General features: G+C 43.6%; 7 protein-coding genes across 7 annotated transcripts; 3 read left to right on the top strand and 4 right to left on the bottom strand.

Annotated features, from left to right (window-relative positions):
• Positions 1-1,041: 1,041 nt before the first annotated feature.
• Positions 1,042-1,555, top strand: SS1G_06191 (predicted protein; the record flags this gene model as incomplete). The annotated part of the gene is made up of 2 exons (XM_001593219.1): positions 1,042-1,086; positions 1,238-1,555. 2 exons carry the CDS (start codon positions 1,042-1,044, stop codon positions 1,553-1,555), a joined length of 363 nt encoding a protein of 120 aa, XP_001593269.1.
• A 1,645-nt stretch (positions 1,556-3,200) lies between these two features.
• Positions 3,201-4,076, top strand: SS1G_06190 (hypothetical protein; the record flags this gene model as incomplete). Its single annotated transcript, XM_001593218.1, has 2 exons — positions 3,201-3,464; positions 3,519-4,076. 2 exons carry the CDS (start codon positions 3,201-3,203, stop codon positions 4,074-4,076), a joined length of 822 nt encoding a protein of 273 aa, XP_001593268.1.
• Positions 4,077-5,132: 1,056 nt separating this feature from the next.
• On the bottom strand, positions 5,133-6,541 carry SS1G_06189 (hypothetical protein; the record flags this gene model as incomplete). Its single annotated transcript, XM_001593217.1, has 2 exons — positions 5,133-5,687; positions 5,741-6,541. The coding sequence occupies 2 exons, from the start codon at positions 6,539-6,541 to the stop codon at positions 5,133-5,135; spliced, it is 1,356 nt and encodes a 451-aa protein (XP_001593267.1).
• Positions 6,542-7,047: 506 nt separating this feature from the next.
• On the top strand, positions 7,048-8,371 carry SS1G_06188 (hypothetical protein; the record flags this gene model as incomplete). The annotated part of the gene is made up of 3 exons (XM_001593216.1): positions 7,048-7,072; positions 7,127-8,100; positions 8,162-8,371. 3 exons carry the CDS (start codon positions 7,048-7,050, stop codon positions 8,369-8,371), a joined length of 1,209 nt encoding a protein of 402 aa, XP_001593266.1.
• A 331-nt stretch (positions 8,372-8,702) lies between these two features.
• SS1G_06187 (predicted protein) lies at positions 8,703-10,170 on the bottom strand (the record flags this gene model as incomplete). Its single annotated transcript, XM_001593215.1, has 4 exons — positions 8,703-9,516; positions 9,568-9,663; positions 9,904-10,002; positions 10,082-10,170. The coding sequence occupies 4 exons, from the start codon at positions 10,168-10,170 to the stop codon at positions 8,703-8,705; spliced, it is 1,098 nt and encodes a 365-aa protein (XP_001593265.1).
• Positions 10,171-10,753: 583 nt separating this feature from the next.
• SS1G_06186 (hypothetical protein) lies at positions 10,754-13,060 on the bottom strand (the record flags this gene model as incomplete). Its single annotated transcript, XM_001593214.1, has 6 exons — positions 10,754-10,827; positions 10,895-11,311; positions 11,371-11,455; positions 11,505-12,247; positions 12,484-12,523; positions 13,019-13,060. The coding sequence occupies 6 exons, from the start codon at positions 13,058-13,060 to the stop codon at positions 10,754-10,756; spliced, it is 1,401 nt and encodes a 466-aa protein (XP_001593264.1).
• Positions 13,061-13,782: 722 nt separating this feature from the next.
• On the bottom strand, positions 13,783-27,973 carry SS1G_06185 (hypothetical protein; the record flags this gene model as incomplete). Its single annotated transcript, XM_001593213.1, has 4 exons — positions 13,783-25,007; positions 25,308-25,442; positions 25,608-27,423; positions 27,470-27,973. 4 exons carry the CDS (start codon positions 27,971-27,973, stop codon positions 13,783-13,785), a joined length of 13,680 nt encoding a protein of 4,559 aa, XP_001593263.1.

The following is a 27,973-nucleotide window of genomic DNA, read 5'->3' as shown; positions in this document are numbered from 1 at the left end:
TATTACTATTAGTGATTGGGATGGATGGGATGGGCTGCCCTTGAAGGATGGACTGAGATTGGGATTGTTTGTGTGTAGTTTATTATATGATATAGTTGTACGGATTTTATTAATTTTGGATTTGATCGACTTAATATTATGTTTGGAATGAATATGAATTGAATTGACGGAGTATTATATCGGTATCTCCTGCCTTCTATCTTCCAATAATTAGGTATCCAGGTAGTTTTCCCATCTTTTCATAATGACAGCGAGGTCCTTCTTGAATGCGATATATCAACCCATAATCCTATAACCTCATAATAAAAAAAAAGATCTTGAAAATGGAAAATGGTAGTTAGCAAACTTCTTCTTATATATCCGGTGATCCTACACTCAAGATCTTTCTCCTAGTTACCTACCTTACATATACTCGAGAGATAGTTAGCGAGCTATATACATCTTATGGATTATATTGATATATACAAACTTTCAGATGAGGTAACTCCTATCTTCATTAAACATCTTATCGACTCGCCTTGGCGCAGTAGGTAAACCACCGCGCTATAACCGCCTTCAGGTGGATGGGGTGTTTGATCCGCGAACAGTGATGTCCCCATATTGCAGAGCACAGCTGGTGCAAATGAAATCCCATGTCAGAGGAGTTTTCCCTCTTGGCTGATTTGGTGCGATTTTAATGCTTTTCATTCTGGCTGGAGGAGGAAGATGAGAAGGTTCTCCTCCCAGATTTTATGTGGCTAGTCCGAACCTTTGAACCCGGACTTTTCTCTTTCGAAAGTGAATTAATGGTCAGAAGCTCCATCGTACTTTTGCTCATCCTTAAAACCTCTTCTTTGATTTTCCAATTTACAATTGAAATTTTACAACCATAAGCCTACAAATAGATCATCAATCTGTCGAAAATGGAAGAATACAAAAGTGTATACGATACAATGCTCTCCAAATCACTCAGTTATGGCTACATCGAAGAACAAGTCCTCGATATTCTATCCGAGAGTCGTGATCGAGTTAAGCTGAGCACATATAAGAACTTTCCGCATAATGAGAGATGTTGGATGGCGGAACAGTGGACCTGGGAAACACTTTGTAAGTACCACTTGTTTGAGAAATCATGGTTGATATTAACCCACTCACAGTTGCCGATGAATTAGATGCATTCCCAGGAGAGAAACCAAAGTGGACGGGAGCGGCGAATTATTGAAAGCACAAATCACCTACGGCTAAAGAAACACCAAAGACTACTGAAGGCGAAACTAGTGGTTATTCACTGGCGTTCAAAGAAGAGAAAACTACAATCTTTCAGCAGCTTATCGCAGGAGGACGAAGAAGGTCTGATGCAACCATTCTCAAGGCTACAGCGGAAGCACCAAAGAGAATCAGTCTTCTTGATTATCCATTGGAGGAGGTCACACCAAAGCAGGCTTACCAGAAAAACACAGAAGCTCTCAAACCCTCAGCTTCAGCTGTGTTGGGGACTCGGCCAACTTTCGGAGCAAATAAGAGAAAGCGCACAGAACCACTATCTGATATCTCTGATATGTGGGAGTATTCCTGAGCATCCCTATTTCAGATATCGAATCCAGCCTTTATGAAGATTCGGAGTAGTCCGAGTTGGAGTTCTCGAGCTATTTTGTATTTCAGCCTGGTGATGATGGCGATATACCCACTCGCAAGAAGGGCAGCTAGCTGTCCTGTACTTTTGAGGAATTTGCAGCTCGAGATAAACATTTTGAAGGCAGAATGAATGCAGGATTTTAAGTCGAGCTAGCTCATGTTTGATGGGAATGAATGGTACTGGGATAGTACTAAGTGACCTTTCATGCATATGCGGGGTGCAAATAGAGCACTGAGTTACAACAGATCGCAGCGTTACCGTGGTAATTATAGAAATGAAGAAACGAACTGAAAACTAAATAAATTTGAATTCACCTTATTAATGCAACGTACTGCCAATAAAGTTTTATGGAAATATGGCTCCTAAATCGGCGCGCACACTTGTGTGATCTCTGTTTTTGCACTCATAAACAGACAGAAGTTCAAGTTTCCTCCATCAGGCTCTGAAATTACTCGACATATTCTGGTTGGAGCTCATCGTTTCCTTCATTTCATCCTGCTATCAGTCTTGTGGGTTGAGATTCCTTTGTCCCATAGGCTTTACTGTAAGTCCACAAAGCAGAATATAGATGCTGGTGACAAATATAGCTATGCCCTTGTTCGAAAACAACACCATAGCGTATTGCTAGTCCACTCCCCACTATAAACAGAGGGCTTGGGAGGATGATGTAAGGAGCAGCTCATCTAGGGGTTCGGTGATACAATAAACTGTTTTCCTGGAGGTAGCAATGGTTTATCACCAGCTCGTATATTATGTTTGCGCTGTAGTAGAGTTGAGAAAGATGGGAATCCGAATTGTCTCGGGTGACAATGAACAATCAAATTCTGAGCGGGGATTGAGCCCATAGAAAGCATTGATGGAGATACGATACTAAACTCAATAATCAACTCTAACTAGGTAGCTTTGTTGTGCGGAGGGACAATGGGAAGAAAGGTTGTTCGAGGTGCTATTTAAATGAACTGGGGTATGTTATTACGTAGGTTAGAAGGGTAAGTATTGTAAGACATTTTTTACCCATATATTACTGTTTTTCTGTTTTTCGATACTGCTTTAAACAACTCAAATAGATATTGAGCTGTTCCCCTTCAAGATTTCAATGAAATTTCAACGAATTTATGATTTTGAAGCCTTTAAAGCTTGTATAACCTTTCTGAATCATTTCAGAATAGAATTTTGAATAAAAAATTGAAGATTTTGATTAAATTTTACTAAAAAAATGAAATTTATAATACTTTAATTATCTCGATTTCATTATATAAATTTTCAATCAGCGTAATGATATTATTGATCAAAGCCTCTACAAATAGGGAAAGTATGGTTATTTTTTGGCGTGTTTTACAATACTTTCGCCAGCAACCTCTGTAGCGTCCACATGCCACGAGTCACCCCTGTAAAATTGGTGAAATCCCGCCGCGCACTCCACTTTCATCATCATAAGGCTGAAAAGGCCAATCTGGCATCTGCTTTCAGACTACAGTGCATTCAATGGTTCGAGTCTGATATTCAACGACACCCAATTGCGACAAAATCAACATCTCAAGTGGAATAACATCTAGGGAGACATATTTTCAATCTACCTGTCGCTATGCTCTCTACCGGCTTCACAGATGTGCCAGTAACGCGCAGCCTTGTCTACGGAATATTCATAACCTCTTTCCTCGCCAGTATTACAGATTCGAAGCATTTCTTCTACATACAAGCAGATCCGCATCTGCTGCGATATCATCAGTTATGGCGTATGCTCACTTATCAATTGTGCTATACCAATTCGACTGAGGTGTTCTTTGGCGCGATAACGTACTATAATATGAGAGTGGTGGAAAGATTATGGGGATCTCGTAGATTTGCCGTGAGTGATTGAATCCTTGCTCTGTCGTGTCCACTTGCTTAGAGTTATATTCAGTCTTTCCTGCTACTGTCCTTCTGCTTCACTTCGATTATATCACCCATACTAGTCATCCTTCTACGACCTCTTTCTCTCTATGCGATAAATTACCTACCTGCAGGACCTACAGCTCTTATTTTCGCTACCCTGGCCCAATATCATGCCATCATTCCACACCAATACAAATACAAAGTTGCTGCTACATCTGCGCCAATGACCGAGGAGAATTTCGTAGGTGTCACTTTCTCAGATAAATCGTACATATATCTCCCCGCTATTCAACTGGGTCTTTCCCAATTCCCGGGCTCGATTATATCTGCTATGGTGGGATGGGTTATTGGTTATTGTTGGCGAAATGATGTGCTTCCTACAGCTATCACACGATGGAGATTGCCAGGTTGGATGGTGGGTGTTCAAGCTAGGAAAAGAAGTGAAGGATTTGAGGGAATGAGGAGAAGATTAGAAGGGGAAAATACTGCGGCGGCTACTGGATCGGATGGCCAGTCTGGTGGAGAAGTTGGGAGAAGGAGGACTTTGGCGAATCAATTTATCGATCAGTTCAGAGGAGCATCGTGACGTTTTACTTGCTCAAGGATATCAATGATTTATTATAATTTATACATCTCTTCTTGGATACCAGAGCTACTGTGAAGCTATGACAGGATGATTTTCAACACATGGTTAGTGAGCAATATAATGATCAGACAGCTTGCGGGGATAGTTGGTTGTGGACGGGACTTTTGCTGTGGGCTCCCGATGTAGACTTGCCCTCTGCGTGGGAAAGATGCAAGCTAATCTCACCATGGAAAATGAACAAGGGGGAGAGGTGGTGAGAGATTAGGTTCAGCCGCCATGAAAGTTCAAATATAGAGCAGTTGATCAATCCTGATCCTGAAGTGAAGTCGGAAACTTCGTGGAAGGAAAATTATACAAGTGGTTTAATAGATGCAAAAGGGGCGAGCTGGAAATCTATGAAGCTTAGAATGGCAAGGCTAGCTTCAGAATCCCAGCCATTGCCCTAGGAGATTAGCTAGTTTCTTGTGTCTCGATGACAGATAGTCCTTGAGCGTTGAACTAGAGCAAACACTTAGCTATTCTCTTATCAGGCCTAGGAAGTAGTGAGTAAACGTATGGCTAGCACTATCATATGATTCAATAATCAAACTTATACTCAGTGCCGTTTTGATTGAAATGAAATTACTTATGAGTTGCAGAATACAACGATCGATTGCCTAAGTCAAACATGAGACATCTGAACACTTTGCTTCTAAACGATGGCCATATTAAAGGAAATGATGCGATGTCAAAAAATGACACTGTTTCAGTTGACTCCCAAATTCCCATATAGAATATCAAACGACGATTGAAGCAATGGGTGTCATCTCACCTACCCAGGAGGAAGGCCACTAAGCAGATTATTTGGGGCTTCACAATGAAGGAACTTGTGTGAGAAAGAACCGAGCAACAAAATGTGTTTGTCATATGAAGCAACGCCAACTCACAGAAGTGGAAGTAGACAGGTCACGTTGACCTAAGTTGAGAATTGTACGAATGTCATTTTGTGACCCGAGGAAACTATTTACCACACAATTACTTGCTGAGGTTTGAGGCTTGGTGAGCTTGTCACCATTTTTACTTTCCTGCAGATTGAAGGCCTAAATGAGCCACCAAGACTTGGTTATCATGTTCCTCTTCCAATCCCAATTCCCCAACCTTCTTCCAAAATTTACTCAAATGCCTCGTTCCGCTGTCACAAAGAATAGTGACCACCGTACTTCCCTTTTCTAATTCCAACGCAGTTGCGACAGCTGCCACGCAATTGACAGCGCTGCTACTTCCCACAAAGATTCCATCCTTTTCCACTAGCCACCTCGCCATTTTAAGTGCCTGCAAGTCTGTCACCTTGACGGCGTCATCGATAATTTCTCGTCCAGCTTCGAAGTTTTGTGTCAAGCGGTTGACTCCAATCCCTTCAACGATAGTATCAACTTGCTGCCGACGTCTCGTGCCTTCTTTCTCGGTTGGAGAGAACATCACGCCGTGTTTTACTTTATTGTAAAGACCACTTCCCTCTGGGTCGGCGAGTACGACTTTTAAGTCTTGTCCCATGAGTTGCTCTTGTTTCAAATAGAGGGCCACTCCTGAGATGGTTCCTCCTGTACCAGCTCCGGCCACAAAAGCATCAATCTGAATGTCATCAGTTAAAATTATGTAAAATTTCTGAAGTTTTAGTTGCTCACATCACCTCCTGTCTGGGCATAAATCTCAGGTCCGGTAGATTGAAAATGTGCTCGATAATTTGCAGCGGATTCGAATTGATCGGCAAAGAAGCCTCTACTAGAATCCATTTTGGACGCTGTATGCTCCTTCGCTCTTCTCCTTGCCAGGTTGACGAAATGCTCTGTAGAAGTGATTGGTGCAGGAGTGACTCTTTCAACTGTGGCACCAAGGTGATGAAGAAGATCTGATTTTTCTGTGCTCTGATCATTGGGCATGCAGATATATGCTTTGTAACCTCTAGCACGTGCTAAAGTCGCAAGTGAGATACCGGTTGATCCAACAGTGCCTTCATAAATAGTATCTCCTCTACCAGGCTTCAAGAATCCTTCCTCTTCTGCCATCGTGATCATATTCAACGCTACTCTATCTTTAGGACTTCCACCACCTCCATTGAGAAATTCAGCTTTGGCAAGAATGGTACATCCTGTTGCGTCGGAAAGACTCTTAATCTTGAATAACGGAGTGTTCCCAATGCATCCTTCTATTCCTTCTGGGATTAGAGGTTTTGGTAATCCCAGGATTGATTTCCGAGTTCGATCTTCTAGTTTTAATGGATGAAGATTAGACCCTACTAGCCTCAGATCAGATGATGAAGAATCCGATGCAATAATTCCAATTCCCTTGCCCTTTGGCCGTCTTTGATATCTTCGTTCTAAATCTGGATATAAATCCTTGAAACCCAATGTCAACAGAACTCCTGCGACGAATGCAACTGCAATTGCCGCAGTTCCATATGCCTTGGGATGATTGCTCATAGACATCTTATCATCGTGTTTTCATCATCATTTCAATTATGGACAATTGGTTCCAACATTTTGCTGATGTCGTGATTTTCACAGCTCGACTCTCGCAATAATAAATATCCTTGCAAAACTTTGTGTGGAAAGAAGCTTGGACCCACCAGAACTTGACATTGCGACAAGAGGTTCCCCAAGAAACACACAGGAGGAATCAAACTCTTTTGTCTATGGACTCTCCATTTGTGGCACAACTGTTTCGGCAGCTATTTCGACATAAGAATTGTCGGGTCTTACGATCGTATTCCTCTTTATCTCCTCGAGCTTGGAATGGGCACGGTACGCAGTTGAGATATTTGTCGAGCACCAGCAGGAGGGGCAGAGGGGTGAAGGAGACGAGCAAGAATGAAAGCCATTGGCAGCAGAGAACAGACTTGTTTCCTGTAGATATGATGGAGGAGTTTAATAAATATCCCATGGTTACAGCAGATCAGCTCAGAGGGAGGAGGGAAAGACCTAGACGTGTAAAGATGCTGACGCGAGATTTTATCGAAGGTATCCACAAACCACTCTTTGTCATATAGCCAACCTTCCTGACATGCTATGCAGATAGTTTGTACAATCCTTCTTATGGTTATTTCTCCAAACAAGTCGTAATTTTCACTCCTGGCGAGCCTTTCGATTTCAACTCCCTCGAAGACGAACCAGCTTTCCACCGTCTCCTGGGTCAACGGTACACCGAGTTTGAGGACGAGTTGGATCTTAAATCTCCCAACGAGACTCGTCAACTATGGCATACACCAACGGAGCTCTTCAGACCCTACTATGGCGAAGCTATAGCCCGGTACTTGGTCAACAATTACAAAATATGGCAATACCCATACCACGATCTCATAATCTACGAAATGGGAGCCGGAAACGGCACCCTCATGCTCAATATCCTCGACTATATTCGCCTCACAGAACCTGAGGTTTATGCCCGCACAAAGTTCAAGATCATTGAGATATCGAGCAATCTCGCATCTTTACAAAAATCACATCTCTTGAGGAACGCCAATTCTCGAGGACATTTATCTAAAGTTGAAATCATCAATAAATCAGTTTTTGAATGGAACCAGATAGTACCGTCGCCGTGTTTCTTCCTAGCCATGGAAGTTTTCGACAACTTTGCGCATGACTCCATACGATATGACCCTGTCACGGAAGAACCTCTCCAAGGCACCGTCCTGATATCCAACACTGGCGAATTTTACGAGTTCTACACACCCACTATCGACCCCATAGCATCCCGTTTCCTCCGCGTACGACATGCTGCTACGAATGGAAAATATCCACACCCACTTCCACAGAACAAATTAATAAGATCGTTGAGAAATAGCATGCCATTCGCTCCGAATCTCAGTCAGCCAGAATATATACCTACGAGACTTATGCAATTTTTCGATATATTGGCCAAGTATTTCCCGGCGCATAGGTTGGTGACGAGTGATTTTCATTCGCTGCCGGATACAATCAAGGGAGTCAATGCGCCAGTTGTGCAGACGAGGTATAAAAGGAGAACGGTTCCTGTGTCGACGCCCTTTGTGAGCTTAACTATTCCTTTCGCCTTTCTCCTTTTCTGCTTCTTGGGCTAATACGAGATAGGTACATCAAGGATATTTCGACATATTGTTCCCTACTGATTTTGCGGTCATGGATAATGTATACAGAGCCATCACAGGGAAATTTACACAAGTTTTATCACATGAAGAGTTTCTGAACCGATGGGCTTATGTGGGACAGACGGAGACCAAGAATGGGGAGAATCCCCTTTTGACGTGGTATAAGAATGCCAGTGTTCTTACCACAGTATGAAAAATGAAATACCAAGTAACCGTGCACATTGCAAAATTCCTACCAGCGCACAGTACATGATAAAATTTGAATTTCTATTTATGTTATTGGGCAACTAATCTTTTCTAGCTGGCCATTGTACAAAGCCTCCCTAATTGGAAGAAAAAAAGAGCTTAAAACAAAGCTCTATATTCTGCAGAGTAAAAAATGATGTTGTCAGCTATAGAAGCATTCCCACATGTTAGTCCAACTTCAAAAGCTGGAACACGTAGGCGTAAATATATTGATGAAAATAGCCCAATAACTCCAGTTTAATTCATTCTGTTGCTTACCAGACTATGTTCTACCTCCACTAATATTTATAGAAACCCGACATTTCTTCCTTCAAAGCCATGATCATCTTCGAAAGATTTGTATACTCACGATGGTTCGTTGAGTATTCAATTGTGTCTTTCGGCTTGAGCATGTGCAATTCCTTCATTGCCTTCCTATGGGAAGTGTTTAGTTGCTCAATAGTATCGATAAATTCGACTTCTTTCTCAGCCAAACCGATCATAGTCGATCTGATATCGGCAAGTTTGACAAGTTCCTTCAAACACAGATAAGCGTCGGTTGTCATAAATACTGCTCGAAGTTGATTGACGAAATGTCTTTGTTGTTGACAGTAGCGCTGTCTAGGTTTGGAATCATTGATACTCGAATCTGTTGTGATTTCATTTGTGATCTCATCGATCAGGTCTTTCAGTTGAGAAGTCATTTCAATAGTGGGATCTTCCTGTTGCAGTCTTTCGCCTTGAAGTAAGCAACCCAAAATTCGATTGATTCTTTCAGTGACAGTATCGAGTTGAGACCTTTGTTGGTTAATCCAATCTTCGACGAGGGGATGAAGGGACTCGAATGTGTTGGAGATAAATTCGTAGTCATTCTCGGCTTCCTTATCGTTGGGAATATCTCCGCACTTATTTTCTGGTCCCCGGACTTTAGAACTAGGACCTTGGGAAGTGCCGTGGGAGACACTCTTGTAAGATTTTTCGAGATTGTGGGTTTTAGACTGAAATAGTTCAGGGGTGTTCGGAAAGTTATGTGATTTGGAATTCTCAAGAACAGTTGTAGAGGATTCTAACTTGCTGTACTTGGATGGAGATGCTGGGGATATTGATAATTCTCTGGTATCCACATCAGCATTAGTCAGAGCACTGCTACTTTGAAATACTTACGGTTGTGCCAGCTCTGAACTACCAAATCTTCTACCAAAGCTGGCCGTATCAGGGATTCTTTCTTTGCCCTTTTTTGATGTGGTAGTGATAGCCTCTCTGTATGACAATCAGCTTGATATGCAACTAATCTCCCCATTGCACCCACGATTCCACAAGAACAGTTCCTCTGCTGTTAAGACTATGCTCTGATTGTAAATCAAGCAATCCTAGGTCTCGACCACTGCGATGGCGCTTTGCTGGCGATATTTGCTCTTTCTCGCTACTTAGCTTTCTGGTAGAAAGTATAAGCAATGTGAAATCTGTACTTCAATGCTTCAATCTTGTTTGGAAAATTACCGAATTGATGGAGTAAAATATGAGTTTTTCTCTACTTCGCAATGACTGCGTTTGCGGGGACTGTGGGAGGAGGATGGCTCTGCTGTTTGCTCTTCGACACTATTATGTTGAAACATCTTAGTAAACTCATCTTATCAAAATAGGCGGTATTGAATATTAGCAAAGTAGTGGTACTCACTCCGAATCTTGTAGGATTTCTCTCACAGTGACGATAGGCTCTTTGTTTCTTACCGCAAGGTTCGAGCAGCTCCACTCCAATGCGTCCATTTTGTGGCAAATACTTGAATACTAAAGAATTGATATAGTGTTTTAGTGTTATAGAAAGCAGACGAAAAGAGAAATCATGGGACGGCTTTTCTGGGGGGAGAGAGAGAGAGAGAAATGTTGAGAGGTACGCGTTATGGGAACAGTTCTAAGGGAGGGTGATGCTCAGAAATTTTCGAAGTGGAAGGCGATTAGGGATATTCGTTCTTACCTCTTCAGGACTTTACACAACTCTGATCAGACCTAAGCTGCTATTTTACTTTCACAGTCGTTAAGTGATTTCATACCAATGCTCTATTGGTGCCCATAAATCCAAATGAGGTATGTAAGGCCAAGTATATTCCGCTTGCCAACTGGATTTCATGAGAAAGTCAAAGTCTATTTATTTTTAGATAGGTACTATATCCGTCCGTTCAAACATCAAAAACCCGCACAACAAAAATTAATAAGATCCTTCTGCTCATCTGAATATAATAGAATGATATTCCTCAATTGCTTTATTTAGCCCACCTAACCGCTTCGACAAAGCGCCCGATGTGTTTCGACAATATCATGTTATCAAATATAATGCTAGCCATTTCAATCCTCATAACGCCGACAAGTCCGCCATTCTTCTCTCTATTCTAATCGCCAAATCTTTATCGACCCTCCGAAATATCTCTGCGACAGAAGTCAGTCACACACGCCCTCGTAGCCACTAACCATACAAGGGGAAAACAAGTCTTACCAATTGCCTTTCTCCATATCCTTTCCTCCTTAACATTGATCAAATTCCCCGCAACATTGCTTACCAAATCTTCCTGCTGACCTTTCTCTTTTCCCAAAACACCTTTCCAAAAGTTTCTCGGCTGTACAAAATCATCGTCCTCAACTTCACTCGTGAACGCTGTTACCTTTCCGCTCCAAACTTCATGTTGAATATCATGTACAGCCTGAATATTCCTACTCGCAGGAGCAAGGGGAACAAAACTTGATCGAATATAGTTTGGGTCTGGGCCATAGTTACCGTTGATAGAAGAAAGGCCATCACGTTGGTATGGTGTGTAGACAGGACAATGAGGAGCGTTCGACCGAAGTTGCTGATAATTTGTGCCGAGACGGTAACGGGCGGCGTCTGGATATGAGAAAAGTCGGGCTTGAAGCACTGTCAAAGGTAGGGGTGGTTAGCGATGTTTATATGTAAAGATACGAGCGGGTACTTACCTGGATCTGCGGATGGGGCAATACCTGGAACCATATTCGAAGGCGAGAAAGCGGCTTGTTCGATATCTGCGAAGAAATTGTTTGGCTACACGGATTAGTGGAAGGAGAGTAGTAAGTGGATGAGACTACCTTACATTCCTGTTCAGGGTCATTTTACCAAAGGGCCTCAAAGGAACATCACTGTGTGGCCAGACTTTGGTCATATCAAACACATTCCAACGAAAAGATTCTGCATCTTTGGGGTCCATCACTTGAACACTTGCTGTCCAGCCAGGAAAATCTCCACGCTCAATGGCATTGAAAAGATCCAACTTATGATGATCCGGATTCACACCTGAGAGTTTCTCTGCAGCAGCAGCTGTATTGCTTTTCACTCCCTGGTTCGAAATGAAATGAAATCGTACATACTTGAACGTACCATCTTGCTTGGTAAATTTGTAAGTATGGCCGCTGTACGCGTTCAAATTTCGTAGAGAAGCAGGAGTCCCTCGATCTGAAAAGAGATACATGATTTGATGAGTTCCTTCCGGGTTATTATTGTGGAAGTCCCAGAACATGTCAGCATCCGGAACATTGGTTTGCGGGTGACGTTTGTGAGATCGATTCAGAGAGGGGAATTTGATAGGGTCGCGAATGAAGAACACAGGAGTATTGTTAAAGACGAAATCTTGGTTTCCTTCCTCGGTGTAAAACTTCATGGCATATCCTCGTACATCTCGTACCACATCTGGACAGCCTTTCTCCCCTCCTACAGTAGATATGCGCACTATACAAGGGGTTTTCTTCCCAATGCCATTCAAGAAGGCTGCTGAAGTCAAGTCTGAGATGTCGTGAGTAACTTCAAACTCGCCGAAAGCGCCGGCTGCTTGGGCATGGACTACTCTGCAATGTGTTAGTGGATATCTTCAAAGGCCTTTGCAATACATGCCTCTCTGGGATTCTTTCTCGAGCAAAGTGTGCAAGTGTTTCGATTAGTTGTGTGTCTTGCGATAGCATAAGACCCCCTAAGCCGAACGTGTTTAATCGTACGGAAGTAGTTGGGTCGGCAATTGGTACTCCTAAGAAAGGTTAATATCATACATAATATTCGGTAAAAACCCGTGGAGAAAATACCTTCGGCTAAAGTGTAAACAGGCCTTTCGAGAGAACCGATCTGTACAATGTGTCAGTTGTGGCTTAGGTAGATTGTTGAATTTCAGACCTTTGACGCCATTTTGTAAAGTGTAACCGTAGGTTATGATATTCAAATCAAGTATGTAGGGGGTTCTGTTAGTACAGAGACTGGTTGAATAAAATTTATGAAAGTTTGATGCTTCAGTATACTTATAGACGATAGAACTAGATATACTTCGTAGTCACTGTAAATCTCTATATGAGCTGCACACCAACAAATGCGACCAGCTCCTGAGAGTATCAACGGAGTTTTCGTGGAGAGTGAGCGTGAATGCACCATATACATCGACATATGTAGAACGTATGACGCCTACTCAAACAATAAACGAACTAGCTCAGAGATCAATGACTACTCACTCGACAGCATGATCGGAGGCGTCAAATAAGAATTGCCGCATAAAACGCCTAACACATGCAGCAAGACAGCTAGAATGCGATAAATATCCGATACACATGTTTTACATATCGAACTGACGGAGAACTTTCCATCTTGTGATACAAGAGCAAGAAACCTCATGAAAATAGAACATGTAGCAAAGAGCAGAGTTCTTAGATCAGCAGTGCACTATATCATTTCTCGTAATTTCTCCTCCATTCAATAAGAAATTTGCATCGTGAATGCTGCCCGACTATAAAGCCTTCCAACGACTGAGAAAGGTATCAAGATATTAATGCGCTGTGTAACAATATGCTAGGAGTTATTCTGTTCTCGACTTGTTTGTAAGATCTTAGTTGTTTGCACGGTGGAGGGAGAAACTCGGCATGAGAATCGGCAACGCCGGAAAGTTGCCGAGTCTTCAAATTCGGAATTCTTCTGTACTGGGCTTCTCCGATCGTTCTCCGAAACGAAACGAACCCGAACCCGAACTTGCACCTCAACCTCTGTCTTTGCTCGAATGTTATTTTTTATTAGTATAAATATGAAATAAATGACCTTGTACAGCGGGATGGTGGGAAGTATAAAGATAGAAATTGAAGATATTCATATTGTATTATATGAACTGAGGAGTGAAGGTTTTACAGAAAGAAGAGTTTAGAACTGCTCGAGCACTAGTGGGGACTAGCTCTCTTTGAGGTGGAGCACGTGCGAATTATATCTTCTAACAACGAAAATGAAACTTGGTAATTTTTAACTGAAATAAGCTTTTTATATACATTAAAAACAAAATACACAAATTAAGACTTAAAAACAGTCGTATCTCGGTACGGAAACACGTTAAGAAAAATGATATAAACAAACTACTCCCCATTCGCCAAGGCCTCTCTAATTTCTTCCAACTCCCTCACTACCCCATTCACGAAGCTTTTCACCTCAACTTCTCCCATAAGAACCTTATCAACCTTAACACCAAAATCCACACAATCATTATCTCCTTCTCCAACATCTACAAACAAATTTCTCTTTGCCAAGTACTTTGTATCTATATTCTGCACCGTTGTCTCCCCCTCAATCCTTCTGTCTGGTGCAAAGTCCGTCGGCACACCAATATTAAGCGGCTTCAACAGCTCTTTAGATTCCTTTGCAATGATGGAGTCCTCGCCTGGTTTATGGAAAAGCAAGTTCAAACTTGCATTAAACAGCGGTTCTAGCTCTTCTTCCGTGTCGACACCTCGTGCCCAAGTCACCACATCCATCAAGCGACTTTGCTCCCATGCCACCCGCTTACTCATGTCCCTCTGAATAGTTTCCAGTATTTGCTTCTCTCGTCCTGCTGAAGCAGCAATTGAAACAGGCAGCAAATTAACCGTTGGCGCCAATACCGTTTCCGCACCTTCAAAACTACTCGAGCGTCCCACCTGGAAGAACCCAAATGTAGGATTTGTCGTTCCCGTTATTCTTGCGAGAGCGCGCGAAAATGCTAACATTATAATTGTATTGACACTTGTACCATTTGCACGGGCTAGAGTGTGTAGACTGCTGAGATGGGGAATGGCGCGTTTGATCCAGACGAATGTTTGGGTCATGTCTTGTTCATTTTCCTTGTCCTCAGTAACCGGAGTGAGAATTGTCCGTTGTGCAGATCTCAATGCAGAATTCCAGTATGACTTTTGCTCGGCGAGTGCAGATGGTGTTGAGAGGGATGAATAAGTGTATTTGACGAACGAAACAAAATCGGGTGTGGCAGGCAAGACTGATTCAGGTTGGGTATAAAGAGCACAAAATTCCTTGATGAGAGCAGTCATACTCCACGCATCGTATAAAGAATGATGAATTTTGAACAACACTGCATCTGCTGCTTTGGTCTGTACAAGACAAAGGCTGATGGGTGGGGTGAAAAGCGTGGCGGGATGTTGAGCCCAGTGATAGACTTGACGTTTGACAGCCGAGACCAGATCTTCATTTGTTGATTGGGTTGGAAGAATGGTGAATGTTTCATCGTTAATGACCTCTGGTTTCAATACAATCTGATAGGAGAATTCAGACGTCGGAGCGGTAAATACCGTTCTTAAAATTGGATGTCTTAATTGAAGATCCTTCCACACAGTACTCAACCGAGTCGCATCAATCTTCTCACAAGCTTGGAAAGCCCAGGTGGGTTCATAGAAAGTTCTCCCAGATTTAAGCCAACTGGCCAGATGATATTCCTGGCCTGCAATCACAGGTAGGATTTCCTCCACTGTATGCTCGGGGTACTTGAGCAATGAAAGTGCATTCGCTTTGGATTCGGAAGATAGAAGCTCTTTCCTCTCATCTTGCTGTTGAGTGTTGGTTTTCGACTTTGCAACGAGAATTCGGACGATACCACCAAGAGAATTTCCTTGGAGGATATCGGCAACGCTTATCGGTACATCACGTCTGCGGCAGATAGATGCTACACGAATTGCAGCAATTGAGTCGACACCTAGGGAGAAGATGCTAGTTTGTAACGCCACAGATTCTGTAGGTAAATTTGCCACCTCCGCTAGAGCTGCACGAACAACTTCAAGCATGGGCGCATTCGCGACATCGCTATGATCCTCTGAAATTTCTGTCTTGCTCTTAGGTGTGCTCTCGAGTGGTAAATCGTGTAACTGCTCAGGATAAGCAACAACACTTCTCTTGGGGTTTTCAAGAATATCTCTCAAGGCATGACGAAAGGTGCTACAGATCAAGCCAAGATCCTCAGTATTGATACGCCCAGCAGGAGAACCAGCACTAATGATTACCTTATCCGTTCCTTGCTCAATCTCAACATTCAATCCATACTCAGTAGTGTCACGACTATCTTCCATATCCATCAAGGTCCAGAGCTTCTCACCTTGCTGCCCATCTCTCTCTCCGACCTTTTGAAACACGAATAATGCATCTAACAAAGCACCGTCTGTGAAAATATTCTTCTGGCGCCAGAACCTCTGAATAGTTGGTAGAGAAGCGTGTTGATTTTCCTGTCCCTGGACAACCACATCTTGAATTTGGCTAGCATAGTCCTGGTTTCCAAGTAAAGGATTGTCAAGCGCAATGCGGAAAGGAACGGTGTTGAAAAGTGGACCAAGGACTTTTTCAACATCAGGAAGCGGCAGGGAACGTCCAGAGACGACATGGCCGAAAACGATGTCACGGCGCTTTACGAAACAGAAGAGAGTTTTGGCGTATGCAAGTAGAGCAGCGGATTGCAGATTTATGTTCATCTCTTGGCAGCGCTGAAGGATCTCAGAAACGGGCATTTGTATGGTTGTTGTGGCAAACGAAGTGGTTTGTGTTGGATTGATGGAAGAAGGTATGGGAATGCTTTGGTAATTGTCCAGTCTGTTCAACCAAAACTCGACACTCTTTCCTTGTCGCTCGTTGATGAGTTTTGCAGCATCAGAGAAAGGAGTCATGGGTTTCGAAATACCTTGTGAGTATGCTGTTGACAAAGAATCGAAAATGAGGGGTAAAGACCACCCATCATATAGACTGTGATGAATTGAAATGACTAGTACCTTCATGAAAGACGAGCGTAAAATTGTTACTTTGAGTGGGGTACTGGAAAAAGAGTCGGGAGTGGGGAAACTGGTATTTTCGACAATTTTCTCTATGCTTTTGTCTATCCATCCAGATGCTTGCTCTTCCACCCATTGAATGTTTGGATTCTCATGTACAGCGGCCAACCATGGATTGGCGGATCCCTCGAAATAATGAAACGTGGTTCGAAGAATATCATGAGATTCAATCACTGAAGCCCATGCTTTCTTCAGACGCTCGATGTCAACATTTGCAGATAGCTTGACAGCGGGATGATGAAGATAAAGCTTTCCACCAGTCGCAACTGTTTGAGTCAAGATGCCAGTTTGGAGAGGTGTAGAAGCATAGACATCGGTGATCTTGTCATCCTCTGTCAACAACGGGATGCTCGCTCCATGTTGGTCTAACAAACTCGATGTCTTGACTTCAATAGGCTTTACAGTAGATTGGATCTTGCTCTTGCTAGCAATAGCTCGAGCTAAAGCTGCAATGCTTGGGTACCTTCCAATATCCGAAGATGAAACTTCGAGTCCGGCGCTTCTCAATTCCTTAGCGAAACGAATTGCAATGACGGAGTCGATGCCAAGGCGAAAGAAAGTGCTATTTCTAGAGACATTATCTGATGCAAAGTCGCCCAGCCCAAGTAAGACAATCTTGATGGTCTGCTCGTCGGGCAATTCTTCACCATCATCAAATACTTCGGAGGACGATGAGAAGTTAAGACTAGGTTGAATACCAAGACTCTTGATTGAGATATCGTCACTCTTGGATATAGTGTCAATAAGCAACTCGATCATTTCTAGAAGGTTGTCGACTTTAGATGTAGAGCCAAACTCGGAGGTATATCCAGCACGAATAACAAGATCATTAGATGGATGCCTAGCTTCAAATTCGACAGCAAATGGATAATCCGGGGGCATGTAACTATCGAGCAATTTCCACAGTCCATTATCCGCCTCTTCTTCTCCCGTCTTGATGAAAGAAAATAGGCAGTTGAAAAGAGGACGGTCGGCTTCGACCCATTTGTGAATGGATCTTGGGGAGCTATGTTGGAATTGAAGCATTTGACCTGAAAACTTCTGGAGCGAGGTTAAGATATCCAGCACAGTCGCATCACTCTTGCGGAGATCAATTCGTTGCGGTACAGTAGTTATCGTAGGAGCAAGAAGTTTCTCGATGTTAGGTACAGGTACTGTACGTCCGGAAAGAACTAGACCAAACACGAAGTCGTTGATCGAAAGCAATTTTGCCATGGCAAGGCCGAAGATAGCTTGTGTTAGACAAGGAAGTGTAACGTGCAGTCTGGATGCAAATGCTTCGAGTGATCTCAAACTGCTCTTCAAAATTCTTGTGGAAACCTGGGCTTCAATGTGGTCTTCATTAACTTCCTCACTGAGAATAGGAGGGCAGCTGTAGTCTCCCAATCTCTTCACCCAAAAATTCTTCGCGGCAAGTTCGTCTTGGGAAGCAACATATTCGACAAGCGCACCTGCCGAAGGTCGCTCATGTGCCGGCATACCTTGATAGCGCATTAAAATATCTTGCATTAAGATAGTCAAAGACTCGGCATCGTAGAGTGCGTGGTGCATGGAAATCAGGAGTATGGACTTCGAAGCTCCTTCTGTGAAGAAATTGAGTCGTATTGGTGGCGTGTTCTCAATATTTTGCATGATGTCTAAAGAGATTGCTTCTTGCATCTTGGCCGGGGTGCAATGTCTGCTAGATTTGGTGTAGACATGTTCTGCCCATGGCATATCGAAAGAGTCATTTTTGAGTACAACCTGCAAGATATCATCATTGATTTGGCAGAAGCAGGTCCTCAAAATCTCGTTATCAGTTGCGCATGATTTCCAGGCATGAATTACTTTCGACTTGTCGATATCAGAAGCCAGCTCAAAGGTGATGTGATTAATATATAAAGCACCGGAGTCCTTGTTCAAAGATCGAGCAACAACAGCTTCTTGAACTGGTAAGCAGTGTCGGACAGTTTCAACGTTCATCCCGGACTTTTTCCCCATGATGCTCTCTCTGAACGCAGCTTCGGCACGAGCAAGTTTCTTCTGGGCATTTTCCTTGTTTTTAGCTGTCTGTTCAGATGTATTATCTGAACGTGGTAACAATGCCAATTCTTCAACGGTGCCGATACTAAGAACATCAGCAACACTGCATGTGTACCCAGCCTTTCTCATCAATGTCGAAAGACTGATGGCTACCAAGCTATCCACACCAATCTCGAAGATATTAGTAGAGAGTTTGAACTCTGCCGAGGTAGCCGGCACCACACTCTTGAGTATCTCAACCACAGCAATTTCTTGCTCGTCCAAGTCACGGACAGTAACAGTTTTGGTTCCAGCTAATTGTCCTTTCTCGGCAGACAACAATTGATTTAGTGGTATTGAAGCAAAAATAGACTTGAGTTGCTTCACATCTGCTTTGCCAGACATAGCAGCGAGGGGCAAGAAGTTGATTGGAATAACCACATCCGGAACCATGTAAGCAGGGAGTCTTTCTCTACAGCCGGCACGAATGCTGACGTTTATTTCCTCGAAAGAGTCCAACATCTCAACTTTCTCATCCTTTTCAGTAGCTTTCCTGCTAGCAACGAACGAAATCAATTGCATCCTGGAAAGCTTTGGGTGTTTCGTAATGAGAGAAGACACATTACTTCCATCTGGTAACAAAGCTCGTACTGCTTCGGAAACTTCACCTAGTTCAAGACGCTGACCACGAATCTTGGTTTGATCGTCTGAACGGCCGAAAATCTCTATCGTATCATCGGGCATCAATCTTACCAAATCTCCTGTGCGATACATTCTGGAGCCATGAAAATTCTCAATAAATGCGCCAGTATCACGGTTATGATAGCCAATACCGACGAGACTTCCTGTCAGGCAAAGTTCGCCCTCCACTCCTCTCTTGGCGTAAGTGAGAGTGCCAGGAATGAGCACATGAGCAACAGTGTCTCCCAGAGGTCGTCCAACGTTCCTCATATTTTCTTTCGAATTGACACACGCAGAGGAGGCACAACCAATTGTAGCTTCGGTGGGACCATAAGCATTGATCAACGTAACACTATTCGAGTCACCCCACGTTTCAAGTGTTCGCTGAGAGATCTTCTCACCACCCACACCCAAATACTTCAACAGGGGAACATCGCTCGGTATCAAACCACATTGATCCAGGAGCGATGGTACAAAGCCAGCATGTGTAACTTTCAGCTCTTGTAAAGCCATAGGCAAATCGTCCAGCAACATGGATTTGTTTCCGGTAATACAAGAGAGACCATGTCGCCACGCCAGGAACATTTCAGCAACGTGGACATCGAAAGCTCTACTTGCTAGTCCGAGGAATTTCCCAACTCCACCAAGAATACGAGTGGTAGGTACGTTCTCGCAAATGAATTCGGATTGAGCTTCGCAGAAAGAGGTGAGATTGCCGCAGCTGATCAGCACTCCCTTAGGATTACCTGTTGATCCAGAAGTATAGAGTAGGTAAGCGACTGAGTCTTTGTTCTTCTCGACTTTCTGAGTGACATCTCTGTCGGTTTGGAATTGGTCGTGATTAACGTTGACAGCCAGGCATCCTCCAGGAGCAAATTCAACGGACTCCTCGGAGAAGAATATAGCAGCATCACTGTCTTTCAACAAAAATACCTTTCGATCAGTGGGCAAACTTTCATCGATGGGTAGATAAGTGTTTCCAGATTTGAAGATTCCTACTGTGACGGCAAAGGCCACAAGCGTGCGACCCAGACACATACCGATCATGCGACCATGAATTCCATGAGAAGAGATAAATGCAGCAACTCGGTTGGCTTCGTGGTTTAATCTCGAGTAGCTCCAAGTATGGATTATGCTCGAATTTCGGCTAATAGAGTCCGCAATTTCGGCAGCTGCCCAGTCGGGATGTGTCTCTGCCCAGTGCTCAAACCAGCAAAGAGGATTGTTCAAATCGACGATGGGGTCTAATTTCATTTCGCGAGATTTGCTGACAGCGATCAACTCGGTCGGAAAGTAGTTGGTGAGATCTCGAATCGAGGTATCAGGATATGAAATCATCGCAGTGACCAAAGCATCTAATTGCTTGGTCAAAATCTCGACCCCGCTGATATCCAGTACACCTGATTCAACTGATACAACGAGATCGAAGCCACCAGTTGCGTTTTCCTCCACATTCAATGTAAGATCGTGTTCAACATTCAAACCTAAGAAATCTTCAATCTCGGTCCAGAACTCATGCCTTTGTTCGCTCTCGGTACTTCGCGGATGGAAAACAAAGACTGCAGGATAGAGTGGCTGGCTTTTAGGTCTCCCAATGAGCTTACGAAGCATTCCCGGATTGGCGTCTCTGTGCTTGTATGCAGCGACGTTCATTGAATCATGCTTGACTACTATCTCTCGAGCGGTACCAGAAGTGAAAATTGGAACTGGTGTCAGAGAAACTAGAGGTCCGACGATATCCTCAAGGGAAGAGGCTGCCAAACGTTCTGACAGAACTTCGCCAATGACTATCTTCTGGTCGGTTTCGAGGAAATCCGACACAATGCAAGCCCAAGCAGCTCTGAGGATAGAATTAGCAGATGAGCATTGGAATTCTTGAGCTGTAGTTTGCAGCTTAGATATCGGAACGGAAAGAGGAATGGATATGGTATTGTAGGTTCGAGTTTTGTTTCCTTGAGCAATTTGTTCCACACTGTCATCTGCTTCACTAACAAAGTCTTTGAGGGTATTCTTCCAAAAGACCATGTCTTCTTGTGGGCTGGTTCTTTTCATGAATGAGATCGCAATAGCTTCTCGTATTTGATGTCGTTTGCTGAGTAGTCCTTTCTGGGCGACATATGCCTCATGAAGATCATCAATGATAAATTTTAAGGAAGGTCCATCGTGAATAGTGTGGTGTATTGAAAGCATCATTGTCCTAACATCATCCCTTTCAAACACGACGACAGCCCATGGCGAATTGATGAATGCACTAGTTTGATGTTTCCTAGCGATTTGTTGTGCATAACTCTTTGCGCTTGTCGAGAAATTTTCGTTCGTAACTGCAATGACAGACCAGTCCACAGATGGCTTCTCGTATATCAATTGAAGGAATGTTGATGCACCAAAGCCGGCATTTGCTTTAGCGGACACAGATGCCGTTGGCAAGAATCCAACACGAAGTGCTTCGTTATCACAAGCCACCTGAAACCAAGCAGCCTTCAGAAGCTCAAGATCGACATTATCAGAGAGGTCGAAGAAGTGATTGCTCCAATAGTATTCGTAATTGCGGAATGTTTCACTGAGAAGATTTTCCTGCAGTGACAATGTCGGGCAAACAACAAATGCTTCGTCACGGATTGCAGAGGTTTCCACAACTTTTGGGAACCATTCGCGATGGAATACATCAAATAATCTGTGAGAGGTATCAAGGCAATTTGACTTAGATACGGGCTTGTCGAGTAGATTGCAGAGATCTGCGATAGTTTGACAGTGCAATACGTGTGCAGCCGAAACCTTGTAGCCGACAGTCTTCAGTCTCGCTGTAAAACGAACTGCAGCAATTGAGTCAAAACCTAACGTTCCGAGTCGACTGTTTGATCGGAAAGTCTTGCTCTCAGTTCCTAAAAATGTAGCAAAATGCTGGAGAAGTCGTTCCTCCTCACCTGTCCAATTCGAGTCTTGGGTTGAGCTGAAATTGCTTTCCCATGACTCAAGGTCCAAAGCTTCGTAAGCGGCAGATAATGCTTTTCGGTCAATCTTGGCGGAAGCTGTCACTGGGATGCGATTTAATACCACGAAAACGCTAGGGATCATATGCTCCGGGAGATTTGCCTTCGAAACGGCCATTGCGGCTTTGGCGACCTCGACCGCGCGATCATTTGTAATTAGTAAGTCATGTGCAGAAATACTTGGGGCTGACAATAAAGTCACCAAAACTTTTTTCGGGCGATCTGGTCGGGCCATGAGCATGGTAACAGCTTGTTCCGTATCTGGATGGCAATGGTTGAGAGCAAAACTAATCTCACTTAACTCAACCCGCATTCCGTTGATCTTAACCAAGTCATCACGGCGTCCCACGAACTCCAGACTTCCGTCGTGAAGTTGACGAACAATGTCTCCAGTCATGTATATATGAGCTCCACAACTCTCATTCCAATGAAACCTTTCTTCGGTTTTGGCCGGGTCTTTCCAATACCCACGGGCTACCTGTGGACCAGACAGGGCAAGTTCACCAACTCCATTCCTCATCACAAATCTGTCATTATTAATCACAAAGACGCCAACAGACGGCAATGGCAATCCGACATTTGTGCTCTTGAAAGAATTTTCGTAACCGCCGAATTGCTTGACTGTGGATACGACACTCACTTCAGCGGGACCATAAGTGTTATACGCAAGTATGTTCTGCGACCAATCATCCGCGACAGGCTGAGGTAAGGCTTCGCCAATCATTGTAACAACTTCGAGTGTTTTACAATGCGTGCGAGGCACAATTGTTGCAAAAGCAGGGGTGAGATGGGCATGTGTAGCATTGGTCATATTGGCGAGATCAGGAAAAGAACCAAGCATTACATCTTTGGCTGCTGCAATGACTGTTCCACGAAGACCCCATGTGTAGAAAAGATCTTGAACGAAGACGTCAAATGTTGGCTGCGAGAATTGGAGACATCGGACTTCACCGGAACGACTCGCGGGTATGGCTTCCTTTAATGATTGCATAGCTGTGGCAGCGGCGCTATGTTGAACTTGCACACCTTTAGGTAGACCTGTTGTTCCACTGGTCCATATCAGGTATGCCATAGAGTTGCTTCTGATTATGGGTAAATTTGCTGGTTTGGTTTCGTCGAGAATGAAAGTAGAATTCGTCGCTTTGTCCTCCGATATGTCTATCAAGGAAACTCCTTGCGGTATGGCTTGACCGTCTTGATTCACAGTATCATTTGCCACTAAGAGCATGTTAGCATCTGTCCTAAGAATCAAGTCATGTCTGCGGGATGCTGGGAAAGTTGGATCAATTGGACACCAAGCACCACCAGCTTTGAGAATGCCAAGAATAGCCACGTATAGCTCCGGTGACTTGTATATAGAAAAGGGGACAACTTTGTCCTCCAAAGGACCGTATCTCTGAACGAGATAGGACGCAAGTCGGTTCGCTTTGCGATCAAGCTCAGCAAATGTCCATTTGACGTGCTCTGCAGGATCTTGAGCTGTAAAATTATTTATGAAGATGAGTGCGACATCTTCGGGGTTCATTTTTGCGTTTCGTTCAAAGTCGGTATGTAAAAGAGCGCTGGGCCCAGTCAATTCGGTTGACAAGATCTGAGGGTATATTGAGGGAGCAGTGGCATATCGACCATTTATGTAAGGCTTCTCGGGATTATGAATGAAAAAACTGATAAGATCACTGAATTGCTGCAACATCAGGGTAGCAGATGCATCATGCAGGAACTCATCTGTATACGTCGCTCGGAGACGCAGCGATCCATCTACCTCAGGCCAGATCTCAATCATGACAGCAAAATCGTTGGCCATTGCAGGGTAGTCAACCTTAGACCACAATTCAGAATGGTTCGTACCGGTTGAAAAGTCCTGGAATGCCAGGAGAGTATCGTAGTACAATCCTCCGCTTGGTGCCACAATAGAGTTCAATGGTATCTGAAGGTGGCCTAGGGACTCTGCATTGATCTTGGCTATTTCATGCAATATCGAGGAAACGCTGGTTGATTCTGACTCAAGCAACTGAGCTGGAATATTGATTGGGACTGTGGTAAAAGTAGGTCCCATGCAAACTTTAGAGTCTTCGTCCAATCGACCAGAAATTACGCTTCCAAAGGTTGAGCTGTGTATGGAATCCTTATAAGTGGTAAGAATCAATGCCCAAGCCGCCTGGAGAATACTCAATGGTGAGGTAGAGCAGTTCATGGCACCATCACGCAAGTCATCTATACCAATTGACGCTTTGATTGAGGAGGTAAATGGCAGCTTTGTCATTGTCTCTGGTTTCAAGCCAGTAAGTGATGGGAAAGGAACAGGGTCACATCCTTTTAATTGAGAGGACCAAAATTCGACTGTTTGTGTGGCATCTGACTCGTAGTGCATATTTATCGCGGTAGAAATTCCGGTTCTTTTGGGCATCTCCGACCCACGATATACCAGGTCGACTTCATCAAACAAGAGTTGTAGTGAAGCACCGTCGAATATGCCGTGGAAAACGCTGAAAGTGAAAAACGTTCTGGTAGGTGATTGGATAAGAGTCATTTGATATGGTGGTCTATACAAAACTATTTCGTCCTCGGCCTCACGTGATGTCGATTCTATGAACTTATTCATAATTTGGGGGTCGTCGGATTCACAAGCTACTACCTTCCAGCTTGGTAGAGACAAGGTACATGATTCTTTCAGAACACATTGTCCGAACGGCGATAATACGTCATTAATGGCGACAAAAACCATCCTGTATGATTCATGTCGTCTGACAGCAGTTATCCAGGAATGCTTGAGTCGGGAAACATCAACCGATGAGTTGATGTGATGAACAGAGTGGTGTATATAATGCCCTGCAGTAGTAAGTTAGCAAATCTTTAGCAACATAAACAGTGACTCTGAATTATTACTATTCCCTTTAGAACTTCGCAAGAAACTTGTCAGCATTCCGGACTGCGTTGCAGTAGTTGGCAGGATATTGGCGATATCTTTCGGAGAGACACCGAGACTTTCGCTGCAGATATGTAGATGCTTCGCTTCAAAATCAACAAATGATATAGAAGGGGCGCCTACGACATGATGGGCAGGTGTATCTTCAGTATAACTTTTGCGGCGCTCCACTATGACGTTTCTCAACTTTAGGGGAGTCGCACCTCCAAGTACATCAGCAATACTGAGCTCTGTGATGCCTGCATCTCTAGCTAGCTGCAAAAAGCGAATAGCTTTCAAACTGTCGATGCCAAGGGAGAACAAGTTAGTGTTAGAATCCAAATCCGCCGCAGATTCTACTAGCTTCAACAATAAGTGGCAAATCAGTTTCTCGACTTCGTCTTGCGCATCAGTACTGATTGAGCTTATATGTTCACCATTTTGGAGCGAAACAACAGGTTTCGAGCCTTCCTCGTTCCAAAAGCTTTCCGTCATAGCAGAAAGAGCTTTTCTGTCAATCTTACCAGCCAAAGATCTCGGCATCTCGGATAAGACAAAATACTTTGAAGGACACATGTATGATGGAAGAAGTCGGGCTGCATTTTCACGACACCTCATTTCAACATCTTCCTTGATGTTGTCCCCTTCAAGTATAATGAAACAAACAGCTTCCTCGCTACCTGCCTGATTGGCGAATCGCTTATATGAGACTGTCACCGCCTCTTTGATCCCTTTACAACTTGACACGACGGTATCAATTTCGCCCAGATCAACTCTTCTGCCACTGAGTTTGACTTGGGACGTGTCCAGACGCCCGAGGAACTCCACGACATATTGACCTCTACGATTAGTCACAATCCGAGCCTTGTCTCCTGTAAGATACAGCCTCCCAAATTCAGGACTGATCACAAATGATTTCGCGTTTTGGTCTGGTCGATTCAAGTACCCAATGCTGACTTGAGGTCCCCCAATGGCAAGCTCACCAGAAAATCCTCTTGGAACAGGTTTGACAGAATTTGCGGTTGTATCCAAAACAAATAGTGAGCATGTTGGCAAAGCTGGCCCGATTATTGAACCTCTGTCGCCAGGATGGAAATTAGGAATTAATGTGCAGTTAATAGCTGCTTCTGTAGGGCCATATGCATTGCAAAGTTCAGATGACTGCTCTGGACTAGGTAAACGCGCGAAGTCGTCAATATTCTTCCGCAGAACAGTCTCACCCATGGTCCACAGGCTTCTTAGCCAAGTAAGCTTGGAACGACGGAGAAGAGCTGCCATACTAGGTGTTGCCATCATAACCGTTGCCTGTAATTCAGACACAACAGCTTCAAAATTTGTTAAGGTAAGGTCTCGTGATGCAGAACAAAGTGTGGCTCCTGTTGATAACGTCACGAATATCTCCATTAGCGAAGGGTCAAAAGTTGGTGCCGCAAATTGAAACCATCGTGGTATTCCTTCCGATGATGGTGGCAATGGTGAGGTGATAGCATGCGATGCAATGGAGCAAGCTGCTGCAAGATGAGTTATTTGTACCCCCTTTGGCTTACCCGTTGAACCAGAAGTATACATTATATATGCCACATCGTTCTCGTCAGAACTTGCCAGCACTCGAAATGATAGAGGATTTTGACCGGTTATGCCATCACGTAGCCGCATGTAAATGAAAGATTCAACATCGATCCATTTCAAAGAATCTGATAAAACAGCAGAAAGCTTATGACGATATCGCTCCGAACCCAGAATGATTTGAGGCATTATGTCTTCATGAATGTCCTGCAATCTCTGGGGAGGTGCCTCAATAGGAAGAGGGCAAAATGCCAGACCTGCTTTCAAAATTGCCAAATAGGCGATATAAAGTTCGGCGGAAGTCGAAAGCAGAACAGGCACAACTCTAGAGCTGCCAATTTCTTGTTGGCCTCGTGATATTAGGATATGCTCAGCCAGACTTGTAGCGATCTCATTTAGTTGTGTGTATGTGAAAGTTCTTCGAATAGTGGGTTTCGAGGCTGAATTCTGAGATTGCAGGAAATCCAACGCAACTCGGTTTGGATATTGTGCGACCCGGCGCTCAAAAGCTGAGTGTAAGAGAGCTTTTTCGTCTTGAAGATTCAAATTTACTTGATCCTCAATGAACGATGGTGGCCTAATCAGTGGCGGAAAGTTTAGGATCGATTCGTTCGTTACCTTTCCATCATCAATTGACGAAGAACGTCGTAAATAAGCAACAGCTGCGTCGAATATATGCGGAGCATCTGAGCCAGGTAGTAGAGATGTGTCGTATAGTAGAGAAAAGTCAATGATAGATGCATCCTCCACAGTAATGAAGATTGTGAAAGGTTTCTGTGTGTGTTAGTAGCGGTACCGCGTCTCGTTTTGAGATACTTACTATATCATATGGTATTCTCGAATCATGAGAATTTAAAGTTTTGGTAATGTGTAAAGCGAAATCGAGGGATTTCGTCGAATGGGGAATATCTTGAATGAACTCCCACGATATCGATGGGCGACTATCTCCGTCACTTGCAGATCCTTCTGTCAAGTGACCACGGATGATGCCACATTCTCGTGGATTGTCTGTAGTTGGGATATTTGAAGATAGATCAGATGAGGTGTAGATAGCAATCTCATCATGTCCTGTAAAGGCAGCAACAAACTGGGCATAAGACTCTTGGATTGTAGAATGATTGAAGTTCCATTCTCCCGATGGAAAAGTTTTCTTAATTGTCTTCAGTTGCGGTTCTGAACCATTTTCAGATTGCTTTTCGTCCAATTCTCTTCTAGACACATGTGAATCTGCGAGATTTCGATAAGCAGTGTCTAAAGATGGGAAAGTGGTGTTTGGGATGATGGGATCCATGATTTCGAAGATGTTGATGGTTGATGATGACAT

This window comes from Sclerotinia sclerotiorum, genomic scaffold (genome assembly GCF_000146945.2).
Source record: "Sclerotinia sclerotiorum 1980 UF-70 scaffold_7 genomic scaffold, whole genome shotgun sequence".
NCBI classification, from domain to species: Eukaryota; Fungi; Ascomycota; class Leotiomycetes; order Helotiales; family Sclerotiniaceae; genus Sclerotinia; species Sclerotinia sclerotiorum.
The sequence above is the reverse complement of the archived record's forward strand: the minus strand, read 5'-3'. Positions and strand labels throughout refer to the sequence as shown.